The 15,252-nt window shown below is 41.0% G+C and overlaps 2 protein-coding genes across 6 annotated transcripts in view; one reads left to right on the top strand and one right to left on the bottom strand.

Moving 5' to 3' along the window:
- SON (SON DNA and RNA binding protein) overlaps positions 1-4,344 on the top strand; it is a 32,555-nt gene extending 28,211 nt beyond the window's left edge. Inside the window, exons 9-12 of one of the 3 annotated variants that reach the window (XM_049858527.1) lie at positions 487-634; positions 2,545-2,616; positions 2,728-2,843; positions 3,357-4,344. In XM_049858527.1, the coding sequence (XP_049714484.1) occupies positions 487-634; positions 2,545-2,616; positions 2,728-2,843; positions 3,357-3,515 (495 nt within the window). In that variant the 3' untranslated portion in view covers positions 3,516-4,344. Of the gene's footprint in view, positions 1-486; positions 635-2,544; positions 2,617-2,727; positions 2,844-3,303 lie in introns of those variants that run through there. The other 2 variants (XM_049858528.1, XM_049858529.1) reach the window with 2 other exon arrangements.
- Positions 4,345-4,528: 184 nt separating this feature from the next.
- Positions 4,529-14,775, bottom strand: DONSON (DNA replication fork stabilization factor DONSON). 3 transcript variants are annotated; one of them, XM_049858537.1, is made up of 10 exons: positions 14,417-14,775; positions 13,475-13,552; positions 11,260-11,460; positions 10,105-10,283; positions 9,167-9,345; positions 8,463-8,541; positions 8,240-8,344; positions 7,597-7,795; positions 6,421-6,633; positions 4,529-5,394 (listed from the first exon to the last, which is right to left on the bottom strand). In XM_049858537.1, exons 1-10 carry the CDS (start codon positions 14,687-14,689, stop codon positions 5,257-5,259), a joined length of 1,644 nt encoding a protein of 547 aa, XP_049714494.1. In that variant the 5' UTR covers positions 14,690-14,775; the 3' UTR covers positions 4,529-5,256. The 3 variants fall into 3 exon arrangements, with proteins under 3 accessions (XP_049714494.1, XP_049714495.1, XP_049714496.1); XM_049858538.1 differs by having other exon boundaries at positions 6,421-6,491; XM_049858539.1 differs by having other exon boundaries at positions 6,421-6,488.
- Positions 14,776-15,252: the final 477 nt, after the last annotated feature.

Here is a 15,252-nt window from a genome sequence, read left to right as displayed (position 1 = left end):
ACTTGTTGTATGGTAGCATGGGGAAGGAAACTTTGGATGACAACAGTATGCTTCTTCAGTGTCCAAACTCTTTCTCAGTGATTTCTGGGCTTTACTCATTAACTAGGTACACCTGGGACAATTAATATTATTGAATGTTTTTAACACTGCCTTCTTTTTATTTTGCAAGCTAAGAAGAGATACCAGTGAACCTAAATAGTGGACGAAACAGGAGTGTTCTAATTTTTTTTTGGAGGGGGGCATAAGGGCCACTGTTTTAAAACTGCCATTTACTTGCCTTATTTTCAAATAAAGTACTATTATGTTAATGTAAAAAGAAAATATGTGAAGTAAACTGTATATAAAAGTATAGATGCATTTATATTTACTTGCTGTAATAACTGCAACAGTTCTAGAAGTAAGACTTTTTTTAGAACGTTACCAGTGAGTTTGTAATCAAATTCTAACTGTAAAATGGGGACATTTTACCTTTCTTTCTCTGGATAGGATCAGTTCTTAAGAGCAGCCCCGGTAACTGGAGGAATGGGAGCCGTTTTGATGAGAAAAATGGGCTGGAGAGAAGGAGAAGGATTAGGAAAAAATAAAGAAGGAAATAAGGAACCTATTCTAGTTGATTTTAAGACAGACCGAAAAGGTGAGAAAGTCTTTTTGGAATGCTCATTATTGCATCTCCTTTCTAGTTAAAGTTTCATCAGCTTTACACATGGCTTTGATCCCAGTGATGCTGCACTAGGTATAGTTCTGGTGTAGATGTATAGCTCTTTTGTCAGAAAAAATAAGTTTCACTCATTTTCACATACAGCAGCTTATTTTAATGTAAATGTAGTTGGAGACACTAATTGGAGCTTTTAAAAGGCAACTTTTGTCAGTGCTATTTGCTGAATATTATGGGGAATATGCATGCATCTAATTACATGATTACAATTTTAACTAGGTTTCATGTCCAGAAAAATGGAATTTCCATTTTGTGTTTTCTCTTGGTGGGGGCCATATGCTTGGTCTTTCTCAGATTTTTTCATCCTTATGGTCCATTGCAATGCTTCTTTGTTTTCACGCCATAAATCCCTTTTGTTTGTCCCTCTTTTCAGGCTGACTAATTGAGCTCTGTTGGGGTGGGGCTGGAGAGCATAGTAGACCAGCCGCTGACCAAACAGTGTTACCTCATACTGCCTGAGGGTTTACAAATCAAATGCGAACTTGTGTTCGGTCACCTTGGAACCTTTACCACTGAGTCTATCTTGCTACTGTTTTCAGAAGCTGGGGGGTGTGGGGGGGCGGTGTTGCTTGCCTGCATTTAGTTGCTGTATTAAATATACTTAGCACCCAGCAGCTAATTGGTATCTTTTATATCATTCTTCACCTGGAGTAATGTCCTAAGTAGAATCACAAGGGGCTTCCAGCTCAGTGTGGTTTCAGTAGCTTGTTTAAACCTAAGACTGGGAGTTTTTCCTGTGATTATTTTGTAGTCATATAAGAAGTTATTGAAGTTAATACAATTAATGTGTCTTCATGAATTTGGAAAATGTTCTGGCTTTGCAACAAAAATTTGTTTTTAATATATTTTCCATTAGAATCATAGAGTATTGTCATCTACTTCGTTGCCATTTAAGTTCCAATGAGAGGGAATTTATTGTAATCACGTACATATGATAGGCTGCAGGTAACGTAATTATCCTATCATGTAGCATTAAATTAGAACAGGGCCTTGTTTGTACTGATTGTATCACATTGAAATCATTACTTAGAAAAAGCTGAATAGAGTCTTAAAACCATCATGAGAGGTGGTTTCTTGGAAGGAAAGAACCATGGATGCCATGCATAATCCCAGGGAACAGTCTCATTGCCATCGTGCGGCGTGGCCTGGGTGGAAGTTCTCAGAGCAGCACGTTTCCCAGGGCAGGTTTGGGAAGGCAGCCAGGGAGTGGTTGACGAATTCTCCCTGGTCACGGAAGCTGGGAAAGCACTGCTTGGGATAGAAGGGGGGACCTGCTCTAGTAGCTTTCATAGTTAAACCATGGGAAAGGGAGCTTATGCAAAGAGGTTTCCCATTTGAGAAGGTCTCTTACTAAGAAAGTATTTGCTGGGGGAAGCAGTGACCAGTTTATCCTTAGAGATAGCCTTCCTCACTTTTTTTTTTTTTGGCTTAAGACCCTTAACATTTTTCGGTATATTTAACTGGGAATTGTTTTTTGTGGGAAAAGAAACCCTTAAGAATCATTGAAATAGCCACTCCTTTTTAAACTAACAAAGCAACAGTCCTAGAGCTGTTGGTGACGATGGCACTTAAATTCTTGTGTTTGCCAAACATTTTATTTTTATACTATTTCCAATACCAATACATGTGATATAAAATGTAGATTTATATACCGAAACCCAGCAAACTACAAGTTAGTGTTGGTAAATCCAGTGTAGTAGGAGCGCGTTGACTGTTGTATTTGAAGGCGTGGACTGAGGTTCAGAGGGAATATTCATTTCACTATGTTGTAACTTAAAATGATGCCTTGGCATTTGTTCAGCGAACACTTGGCTTTTTCTTCTTTAAAGGTCTCGTTGCAGTAGGAGAAAGAGCACAAAAGAGATCTGGGAACTTCTCTGCTGCAATGAAGGATCTGTCAGGTGAGAGTGCACTTCGGAATTTCCTCTTGCGCCCCCGCCCCCCAGTTGATAATTTGTTGCAGAAGATGATGGAAATAATTTTTAACTGGTTATTTTTTTTTTTCTCTGCAGGCAAACATCCTGTGTCTGCCTTGATGGAAATCTGTAATAAGAGAAGGTGGCAACCACCTGAATTTCTCTTGGTCCATGATAGTGGCCCTGATCATCGCAAACATTTTCTCTTTAGGGTAAATATGAATTTCTGCATTAATTGTATATGTTTATTAATTTGGTGACTTAATGGTAGAGGGTGATGGATAGGCATTACATGGTCACAGGGTTAATATGCCAATTTTGGGTTGGGGATGTATATAGTATGGGTAGAGCGGTGGGATTTCTATGCTGAAGGGTTATCTTGGAGGGAAAAGATGTGGGCAAAATCTGGCCAGTAATCTGTTGATATTTTCTAGTAGAACATGGGGGAATTAATTTACTTGTATCGGAAATTTTTTTTCATTTGGAGACCTGCTTAGTTTGCAGTCCCCTTTCCCAAAATGATTTTGCCTCTTCTGGGTTGATGTTCATTTAACTTACATAGTATGGGTTTTATAGTTGTATAAATTATTTTTCTAGCATTTAGTGAAAAATTACAAAGCTAATAGATATTAAAGTTTGATGCTGTTCTTATTGTATGTTTTTCTTGAATAGGTATTGAGAAATGGAAGCCCTTACCAGCCCAATTGTATGTTTTTCTTGAATAGGTATTGATAAATGGAAGCGCTTACCAGCCCAGCTTTGCCAGCCCTAATAAGAAGCATGCTAAAGCCACAGCAGCTACTGTGGTTCTTCAAGCGATGGGCCTTGTACCAAAGGACCTCATGGCTAATGCCACTTGCTTCAGGAGTGCCTCACGTAGATAGATTGAGGTTTTATAGTAATCATTTCAGATCATTTTACTCTGCATCAAAATGTATCTCTCCTCCTTAATGTTGTAAATATTTGGCAATTTAAGACACTGTGTAAAAAGCAATCTGTACAAACATCTCCAGGCTTTGATTTTTGTACCATGGAAATTGTATTTAACCATACAGGGTTTTGGTATGTTTATATTGTTTACCTTAGTGATGTATTTGTTTAAGTGGCTAACATCCAAACAATCGATTGTTTGAAGGCATCAGTAATCTTCAGTGTGGAATGTGAAATAATGCTTTTATATTGTCTTTTGTACTATGCTGTAACTCCCTCCCTGTGGCTAGGCTGCTGTAACACTTGCCTGTAATCACTGAGGGGCTGTGCACCTTGTTTCACAATGGTTCTGCTGGACAGACTCTGGGCCAGTGTTAGCAAGGTGATCAAGCAACATCATTCCACAGGGCTAATGCCACCACCTCCCCTTCAAATTTTGTAGAGGCTCTAAGAAGAAAGTGATATGTTGTGTGGTGGTTGGCACTAAGTCCTGCGTTCCTGTTAAAGCCACTTGGGCCATAAGAAGGGAGTCAAAATGAAGTCTGAGTAGGATTTCTGCAGAGGCCAAGTCCATTTTAGTATGGCATTGAGTTGTGACATAGTTTTACTTTGATGTGCATTCTGAATTTCAGCTACACCTAGGTAGATTAAAAATGATAATTAAAATGCTGTAACCAACTTATCTAATAAAATCGGCACCCAGCCACTATTTTGTTGACTATGAGAAAGTTTAAGTTCATGTTAATTTTTAGGGTCTGCTAGACTATTTCATGTGTATTACAGTGGTATTCATATGCTATGTCTCTAAACTTTATTTTCAAAAGCTTAAGGCCCAAATACAAACTTCTCTGGAATAAATGTGGTGTTTTATTTTCTGGACTATAAAGTGAACAAATACTTCTTCGAATACTAGTACTTTTCTCAATGCCTTTGATTTCTAAGCACATTTATTTAAGACGAATTATATATACACACACCTCTACAAGCATATGAAGTTCTATCTCACTGATGTTCAAGCTGAGCAGACTTTACAACACTTTACTTCTCTACATGGAATACAAAATACCCTTTTCTCTGGATTAACAGGCATTTAAAAAACATTTAAATATATTTGAGGATAGATAGATTTTAACTCAGGAGGAAGGAAGCCAAGGTAGAAGCATCAACAGTCAGCCCAGTAGATATTTTCTACCTGTATAAAATGAGAACCTATAAAATAACTATTATTAGCCTTAGGTAAATTGTCAACTACATTTGCCCCGATGCCACTGGTCACAGTACCACACTGCCATGAGGTAACTGCTCATCTGTCTGAATGAAAACACAAGACAGCAATTCAGTTTTCTACTTTGTTCGTAACGAGGCTGTAAAGATCTAGAATTTTCAAAGTATTTGAGTTTTTTAAGTTTGAGTTACCTTCATACTTGAATATCTAATATAAAAATAGTAAAGTAGAAAATACTGATCTAAGAACTTAATCCTTCTCAACAACAATGAAATGATTTAGAAAAAAACACCTTAATCCTGCTTAGTGCGTTTAATAAAATGTAAAGTTTACGAATGTTTGAATATATTTAGTAATACTGCTTTCTTTTAGCTTCCAAAATGAACTTTAAAGCCACTCTTAAAGAATCTTGACTTTCCTTGTTAGAAGGCTTTTTTCCTCAAAGTTTCCATTTAAGCTTACTTTAGTAGTCAGGATCTCCAATTATAAGTGTAGTCACTCATTTCGACATGCCGTAAAGATGACTTTCCCAATAATGGTACTTGACTAAGTTGGTCCAGAGTCTTAGGATGCAACCCACAGTTGGCAAGCTCCTTACGAACAGTCTCCTGTGGAAATTCATATCCAAGTCAGTATGAAGCACATCAGTCTTCGAACACTGAGCTTTTAATAATTACCATGGGCGTCTTTTTGGATTCATATTTCTTTAAAGATTACAGCCTGGGAAACCCCGTGGGGCAGTTCAGCTCTCATGGAGGGTTGCTGAGTGGGAATCCATGTGACAGTACACAACGGCAATTCACATACCAGAAGTTGACACTACAAGTTTTGAATCCTAACAGAATCCTAAAATGCTGACGTTTTTACAAGTCTATAGTGAACTGATAAAGTATGGGGCAATCTTAAAGGTATTAATTCTTTATTACAACCCTCCAAAGTATGTTCAAAATTAAAGGCAAATACAGTTAAATACCTGTACCAAACTGTGTTTCTGATTTAAGACTTAACTTCCATAAACCTTATAAAGGAATCAGGCACCCTGAATGAAGCAGGGTTTTTTAAAAGGTTCATTCCAGTTCAAACTCCCGCCAAGAACTTGCATTTCTACCCCAGATATACTGAATTGGAATCTATATTTTAACTAGACCTTTCCCCAGTGATTCTTAAACGTGAACTTTTGAGAACCACTGCTCCACTACTTCTCAGAATTGGTCCTTAACCAGCAGCATTAGCATCACCTGGGAACTTGTTAGAAAGGAAAATTCTCAGGTGTTTGAATCAGAATGAACCAGTCTGAAGCCCAGCCCTGAGGTTCTGGAGCTGAGAGGACAATGCAAATAAAAATCTGCCTTTTTTTTTCATTGGGAAATTTTTAGTCACTGTTAAATGAGTACAACGAGGGTCTGAATTAACAAAATTTATCTCACAAAAGCAACTTCAATATAGACATTATCCCTTCCTCTTAGCAATTCATAATTGATTAAAACCAAGTTCTGCACTTCGATAACTTGGAACAAGGTTGGTCCCATCATTAGTCACTATAATTTCCTCCAGCTTGTTTGATTAAACTCAATTTGATTAGGGCAGTTAAAAAAAAAAGTTATTAATTCAATCTGTTTAGAGCTGCTACTTACTTTATCCAGTTCTTTATCCACTGGTGGGCAGATATTAAATACAGCAGTTGGCTCATGTGTATACAGTCCTGCTGAAAAAGACCCAGCCTGTGAAGATTTGAGTAGCATGGTCACAGAATGGAGAGAATGTGGCATGACAGGACCTGTAATCTCCAAACTAAATTGATCTTTGTATCCAGAAAGAGCTTGCGTCTTCACATTGACACTTCGTGCCTTCATAAAATTTTAAAGAAAATTAATAATCACCACATCTCAAGGTAACAGTGCTTTTGTCCCCTAGCTAAAACTGTTTTCAATAATCTTTCATTTGAGTTTTCCTTTCTTTAACATCAAGGAACAAAAGCAGTTCCTAAGATACATTGAACTGCTGACCTTTTGGTTAGCTGCCAAGCTCTTAACGCTATGCCACCAGAGCTCCAATAAAAAACCAAACCAAATCCACTGTCGTCGAGTGGATTCCGACTCATAGTGACCCTATAGGACAGAGCAGAACTGCCCCATATGGTTTCCAAAAAGCAACTGGTGGATTGGAACTGCCAACCTTTAGGTTAGTAGCCGTAGCTTTTAACTATTATGCCACCAGGGTTTCCAATATCCTCTCCAAATTACAAGACTTTCTGTTTAACTATATTATTAGAAAATACAATTTTTTTCATATAGTTATCTTTTCTGATTTAGTAATACGCTTTTAATGCAGAACACTGAGAAGAGTAAATCATTCAATTTTGCTGTTAATATTTAGTATATATTTTGTATTTACATATATTAATTTTTTCAAACATAGTTTTATTACTCCTTTATTCTTTTCACTTATCCATGATCCAGTTTTTGAGATCTATATGTTTTTGACTATATTCTTTTATTGGTATAGAAGTGAAACAAAAATGAGATTAAACAATGTTTCCTTAAATGGCAAAAAGGAAATGAACACCAAAATGCTTCTGTTGCCAATCACACTTAGTAAAGAACAGTCTATTTTCATGTGACAAGTTTGTTTTATCAAGGTTTTTACTGGGAGGAATGCAAAAACAAAAAACGTACTAAAATGTGACAAAAAAAAAAAAATGTGACAAGATGGAGTTAATTAGCTATTAAAAAATTTTAAAATAACTGTCCTTCAAAAAAAGTACTAGGTTTATGGGATTAGTGAAGAATTTCTGTTCCCCATTTTATTACCTTAAGCATTTGCATTGTGGCACCTCTGAAAGCTACAGGGGATAACAGGGTGGGTGGAAGTCCTGCTTGTGGACCTGAGGTGGCAACTAAACTTTTACAGTTGATCAAAAAATTGAGCAACGTAAAGGTGTTGATTCCTTTCACCAATACAACAGACTCAGGCCTGTGATCCATTTGTACTTCGTGTTTCTCTTTACGTCTGAAGATGACAATCAAGGAAATTGCAATGCAAAACCCACACTTGTGTGAAAAACAATACTTTTGATTCTGAATCCCTGGGTCTCCATTATAAAGAGGAAATACTCTTGCAACCCACCCCTATTCACTGCAATAACATGATGTCACATTTTTAGATCAAAATAATTTCTCTTTGACCATCTGAATTTGCTAGAGATTGACATCTAACCAAGACTAATTCCTTCTCCACTGAAACATGTGCTGTTCCTTCACAAACAATCAAAACGGGATGCTTTCGCTTTTAAAATAATAGTCACTGTTCAGTTTCTTGGTGCTTAAGATCTGTCATTTAATGTCACAATAAAGAATTGATTTTAGTATGATCTTAAGATTATAGTCCTATAAACTGCCACTCAATGTGCAATTGCTCATACATATGATTCAGTAATAGTAATTGAAAGGATACAACTTGATAGAGTGTATGTCGGGTTTTTTAATTTTATCTTGCACACCCATCTCTTCCAGCCAGGAAAAACTTTCCTCTTCATCCTCATCACTGATTGCTTGCTCCCTAGGAAATTGCTATAGTCAGTTAGGGTTCCCGTTTCACAAAGCTGTTACCTCTACAAAGTGTTTCACAAGAGTCTGTAAGTCACTGGATGGTGTAAAATGTCATTTTAATTACATACTCCCCATGTCCCAAGCTTGCTCCAGATGTTTTCTTCTTATGGGTATTTTCTTTAATTAAAGGCAGAGAAAATTCAATACCTACGTTAGAAAAAAGACAATGTACCTGAGTTTAATAAAACCTAAAAATAGTTAACAGGTGTGTTCTACTTTCAGAGAGTACAAAAGCTGAAAATGCACATTTTTACAATTCATCTACTAAGGCAGTAGCTTTCAAGTTTTCCAGAGAGCTGCCCACAAAATACAAATGCACACTCGCGTTTGCACACATCCCCTTGAAACAGAAGGTTCAGAAAACAGCCCATATACTCACTATATGCAATACTTTCATAAATTATATTCTAGTCAGTTGCATTAAAAAAAAAAAATGCTGCTTCAGGGCAGTAAATTGATTTCATGATTCACTCATGGGTTCTAACCCACTCTGAAAATTTCGTTCTGGGGTTAATTTGTACTCTAGAAGTGACTTTCCATTCCAGTATGTGTTTGCTTGTGAAAGCACAGAAAGGGAACACTATTAAAGCTACGGGTAAGGGTTCAACTAAATAACTAATGAGATAAAATCATAAATTAAGAAATAAAACATTTCTTAAAATACTATTGCTAATCAACTGATAAAAGACAATTCAAATGATTTAACTTGTCAGGAGAGCTAAGTGTTTATTATATAAAGTGTTGTCTCATCACTTTATATCTATACTTTTACCTTCATTTTTCATAGCTTCCCTTAAACCTCTAGTTGTGGGAGATATGACAGCTGTGATGACATCACTTCCTGCAAATCCTGCTGCCCGGAAAAGGACAGTGAACTGGTAAGTACAAACGTAGAAATAGGGGCAAAGCTTTGTTTTCAGCAGATTATACAGAGAAGTAAAGCTCACAGACCTATGAAGCAAAAAACTTTCCATTAGGAGTTGTTAAACATTTAACTCAACATTTAAACATTTTAAAGTTTACTCAATTATATAACAGCTGGTTTAAAACACAACACAAATATTACAGATACTGGTGGGGATTGGTGTGGTTACATTCAACTTGGCTTTTAAAGGACTGAAATTGGTCATGGGGACTGACTAATGATTCCTAAGAGTGTTTACCACTTGAACATGAATCCATTTTTTTAAAAACAAAACTTAATTGGTTGTTCCTGACTTTCTCTGATCCATTTCTGTTGATGAGCACTAAAGCAGCCACTGACAAGAACGAACACTGAAGAATTATGTCTGTAATATATACTTACATTTCACAAATGGATAAAGAATGGATGAGTTCAGTTTAAACGTGGACAATTAACATTTTCAGATAAGATAATTTACGAAGACTTATAGAGCCTTTCCATTAGGCATCTCACCTGATAAACACAGCAGAGACTGCTGCTAAAATAAAGGTCCCTGACTGGCATAAACAATTTGGCCTCAACTACTAACCTAACGGTTGGTGGTTTGAACTCATTCAGTGGTGTCAAGGAAAAATGGCCTGGTGATTCACTTCTGTAAGGATTTACAGCCAAGAAAACCCAATGGAACAGTTCTAGTCTGTCACACATGGGGTCACCATAAGTCGGAACAGACTAGACAGCACTAGGTTTTATTGCTAAAATGAAAATTCACTATTGGATCGCACAACTGTTTTTACTAATCTTACCAGTCGCTCATTAAAACGTGTTGTAGGGTTTCATCATTTGACCATGGGCTGGTCTTTCCAGCCATTCTTCTATCCGCTCCTATACGAGGGAATAGTGGCAGCCAAGGCAAGGCAGGGTGAAGCCAATAGAAGAGGCTCTGCTGGAAGGCACAGCGGAGCTCAGTGGAGAGCCTGGTATCCTGAAATTCAGGTGACATTGGGCATTTTTTGCCCCATTAGAAATACAAAATTTCATTAGTGAGATGTTGAATATACCAAGCACTTAGTCTGAGAATCTCTACTGCTTCCTACAGAAAAGTGTCAATAACCTTGATAGGGGTTAAAGTGTAGTCTGTCCTTGATTGAGAAGAATCTTTCTTGCTGGCAGCAACAGTCCATTAAACAATAAAACCAGGAACACTTAAACGCAGATGGGAACAAGTTCCCATCTCCAACGTCCTCGAGAACAATGACTACGTTTTCATCATGAGGAGCAGATGTGAGTATGTATGTGTAGCTAACGCTACATTCAACCTTCCATACAACTTTGTTTCAAAAGTACACAGAAAAAATCGATAGTGTGAATCATAAACCATCCTGATCTCTTCAACGGAAAAGATGTACCAGTATCTCCTTTAAGTAACCCCTTAGCCTAGGTTTGAGTGCTGAGATGCTTGGGACCAGTGGAATGACACTTCTCTCAAAACCATTCCAGAACTCACTAACTTAACTAAATTGACATCGGACCATCACCCAGGTAACAAGAGACAGTGCGTTTAAAAAAACGCTACACTGTATATAAGAAAATCAGAAAAACGATCCATCGGCCTTCACAGTCTTACTCCTCAATTGCTTTTCATGTCTTCTCCTTATATTTTCTTTCTCAAAAGACCTTAGATAACATTAATTCCTGCCTGTGATGTTTAGTAATCCTCAGTCCTCATTCTAAATGTAATGGGCAGTTGTTGAATCTGACAAAAATAAAACAAACAAAAAAAAAACTGTATGAAAGCATAACTTGGAAAATACAAAACTTTCCAAGTCTTTGTGTTAAATGTCAGAAGAAAAACAATAATGAAAGGAAAAATCATGAACCCAGGACTAAGACTAAAGAACAACACTTTGCAGATTTTCACACTTGTCACTTTAAAAGAGCTCATTTTTATTTGCAATTACCTGAATATGTTCAGGTAAGGTGACTTCTGTCGCCCTACAGTGCTGGACAAGACCTTGAGCCTCTTCATGCGCTTTCAGATGATCTGCCCAGGCAAAAGGCTGAGAAGAGGTGACAAGGAGTCGAGTTTTAATACTCCAGTCCACCGGTAACTCAGCACTTTCTGAGGATGGAATATCAGTTTCGGAGGACACAGGTGGAGTCTTTCAGAAAACAAGGAACAGAAAAATTAGTAGTGTCTCAAGAAAAACTCCAACCTAAGACTTTACCAACTGACATACCTGTGATCACTGCAGTGTTAAAACGACTGTATAATAATACTGAAAATATACTGCATGCTAAGAAAGTCTGGAAGGAACCACAGAAAACTGCTCACCGTTGAGAAGCCAGGATTTTTTGTTGTTATTGTTGGCGTAGAGGGTAGGGGATTGAAGATGGTGGTGGAAGGGCAGATTTTACTTTTTAGTTTATATAGTTCTATACCGTTTTAGGAGCCCTAGTGCCGTGGCGGTTAAAGAGCTTGGCTGCTAACCAAAAGAGTGGCAGTTTGAATCCCCCAGCTGCTCCTTGGAAACCCTATATGGCAGTTCTATCCTGTCCTATAGGGTCACTATGAGTCAGAATCGACTCAGCAGGATACTGTTTTTGTTACGATAGGCAAGTATTGTGTTTATGATCACAATTTATAAAAATTAAAACCTACCATTGCTTATTGATGTCCACGTAGGAATCGTCCAAGTACTTTTAGAAAGCACCTTTTAAGTCCCTGAAAACTCTGGAACCAGGGCTAATCTGTTCCCACAGTTAACATGGGTAAGGCCTCAGGGGCCATATTTAAGAAACATGACCTCAAAACCCCACAGCCTGTTTCACTCTTCTTTCAAATTAATATTCTCAACATTACAAGGATTCTTTTAGGTGATATTATAAAAAAATGTCAGGGATGAGGGAACTATCTTCAACAGACCATCTGAAAAAGATATTTCTAAAGAGCGGGAGACTGGGTCTTGGGGACCTCTGGCAGCCTGCTGCCATTAGGATACACTATCCACGTACCAAGCCATCACAACAGAGGTACCTGGGGGACAGAATTAAGAGTGTGTATCTGTCTTTGTGTGTGGAAGGATGGTGGTGGTAGGCAGTGAAGTTCAGTGCTATGTAACAACCTGTGGAGGTAACGTGGGGATTTGGTTTGAAGATCTGGTGAAGGACTAAGTACAAAAAGAAGCTGAGCCTGGAGGGGCTGAATCTGAGATGAGCTTGAGGAGTCATCATCCGAGGAAGAAGAGTGTTAAAAACTGCTGGAGACAGAAAAACCCATATCTACTATGCCTACTTGGTTGCCATCATAAACATTAAGACATCACACTAAGTCCTTGAACTTGGCTGATGCCATCTTTTCAACCCTGGGCAAATCTGCTGCAAGAGACCTCTTTAAAATCTTACGAAAACAAAGATGTTACCTTGAGGACTAAGATGCGCCTGACCCAAGCCATGATATTTTCAACGGCTACATATGCATATAAAAGCTGGACAATGTATAAGAACACTGAAGAACTGATGGCTTTGAATTACGGTATTGACAAAGAGTATTTAATATACCATGGACTGCCAGATAAATGAACAAATTTGTCCTGGAAGAAGTACAGCCAGAATGCTCCTCAGAAGCAAGGACAGAAACTTTGTCTCTCGTACTCCAGACATGTTATCAGGAAGGACCAGTCTCTGGATAAGGACACCATGCTTGGTAAAGTAGAAGGTCAGCAAAAAAGAGGAAGACCTCAAGGAGATGGACTGACACAGTAGCTCCAACAACGGACTCAAACAAGCAACAACTGTGTGGATGGTGTAGGACTGGGCAGTGTTTTGTTCTGTTGTACATGGGGTCACTATGAGTCAGAACCAACTTGATGACACCTGACAGAGCTGATCACTCTATCAGGACTTTCTGTGAAACTTTTCCAAGGAAAATGCTTCTGAACAAAACAAAAACCAAACCCGTTGCTACAGAGTTGATTTCGACCCATAGCGACCCTGGGGGACAGAGCAGAACTTCTCCACAGAGTTTCCAAGGAGCTGCTAGTGAATCTGAACTGCCAACCTTCTGGTTAGCAGCCCTATCACTTAACCAGGATGCAACCAGGGCCAAAATGCTTCTGAGTAGTATAAATCCACATTATAAAAAGCTACATTCGAATGATATTTTACAAGTTTTACCTTGGATAATTCAGTAATGGTTGTTTCAGGAAACTTCTCTTCCCATAGCAAATCATTTTCTTGATTAGAATCCAAAACCTGAGGTTAAAAAAATGCCCTTAAACAAAGAAGTTTGCTTTAAATATGTACAGAGCCTGGCATGCAACTTTCTCGGTAAAGGCAAGTTTATGAATTCGTATGCCTCTAAATCAGTACATGGGAATTTTCACTTCAGTTTTGTGTATTAACTTTAATATCAAAATTGAGAAAAAGCACCCATATTATATGCATCTATTAACTGATGGGTAAACATCAAACCAAAAGACCCTAAAGACTTTGGGTTAAGACAAAATGCCAGTAAATTTTGACCCCATAACTCAACATTCGTCCATCCCATAATTGGCAGTGCGCGGAAACGGAGACATGGATCCACGCTGGAAAGCGGGGTCCTGTAATCTTCCTGCGAAAGGGCTTCTTCTGAGAAGGCTGCGATCTCTACACCCTGTTCGCAGGGCTACAGCCACCTCCTCAGATGCAGGCTCGCGCGGGCGGCTCCCCTAGCCCCCTGACACCGACCCTGAGCCCTGAATCCCAACCTCTGACTCCTGACCGGGTGCTTCTCGAGCCCCGTCCTATTGACCTCCGCCCCAGTGCCCTTCGCTCCTGCCCTCCTGAACCCCAACCCCTGACCACGCTCCGGCGCTCCTGAACCCCGACCCCACCCCGGTACCCTTCGCCCCCGCCTCCTGAACCCCACTCTTGATCCCGCTCCGGCGCCCCTGAACCCCGGCCCCCGCCCGTAGCCACCCCAGCCAGCCGGCGGTCCAAGCGCAGCCGCCCCCCGGGCTCGGGTCGCCTCAAGCGCGGCTCGCTTCGACGTTCGCGCCCAATCCAGCCTCGGCTTCTCAGCTACTCAACCCAGGAAACGCGAAAGCGCCCTCCTGCTGGCCACCAAGCACTCACCGGGCCCGGCCCGCTGGGGGGCTCAGCGGCGGCCGGCTGCCTGTTGTCCAGGCGGGCGAAGGGGTTCCTCCGGGCCGGGGTCGCGCGGCCGGTGCCCGCTGGGGCTGGGAAGGGGCGAAGGGGCAGCCCGGCGGCCAGCGCGGCGCGGCGGGGCGCCGGCTCAGAGGTCGGGGAGGCGGCGGCCCCGTGGCTCCGGGCTCTTTTTCGACGGAGCCGCAACGTGTCGGGCGGCCTTTTGAAGCTGGGCGAGTAGCCCGGCACGGAGACGGCCATGACGCTCGGTGGCGGACGGCCGCCCACAGACGATTCCCGCGCGCGCCAACCCCGCCCCCTCCACGGTACCGGGCCAGGCAAGCACCGTAGGCCACCCGAGGCCCCGCCCCCGGCTTAAAGGCGCCCCGCGCATGCGCCGTAGCCCATCAGAGGCCCCGCCCCCGACGTAAAGCTCTGCCGAGCTAGCGCCGCGGGCAGCTCCGTTCCAGCCGCGATCGTCGGGGCCGCTGCCGCCGCCAGTGCTGTAGTGCCGGAGACCCTCTCAGGCGCGGCGCCCCCGGTCGTAGCCGGGTGGCCGGGTGCGGCGTGACCAGAAAGAACTCGGTCCAGGGCACGGTATGGACTACGCTGTTGGCGGCGAGCGGTCCGCCCGGGGCATGGCGCCGGCACGGGAAAGAAACGGGACCTGAGGACGGCGCTGGGCGAGGCGACCCCACGATGTGGCCGGAGGGGCCCGGGCCTCCCCCAGCCCCCGGAGAGCTGTATGAAACGGGGTCTGCACGCCCCCGGGAAGCGCCTGCGTCGGCGTTGGTCCTGGGGACCCCGGAGCGGGTATTCAGAAA

Source organism: Elephas maximus, chromosome 18, assembly GCF_024166365.1.
Source record: "Elephas maximus indicus isolate mEleMax1 chromosome 18, mEleMax1 primary haplotype, whole genome shotgun sequence".
Lineage (NCBI taxonomy): Eukaryota > Metazoa > Chordata > Mammalia > Proboscidea > Elephantidae > Elephas > Elephas maximus.
This window is presented reverse-complemented; position numbering and strand designations above follow the sequence as displayed.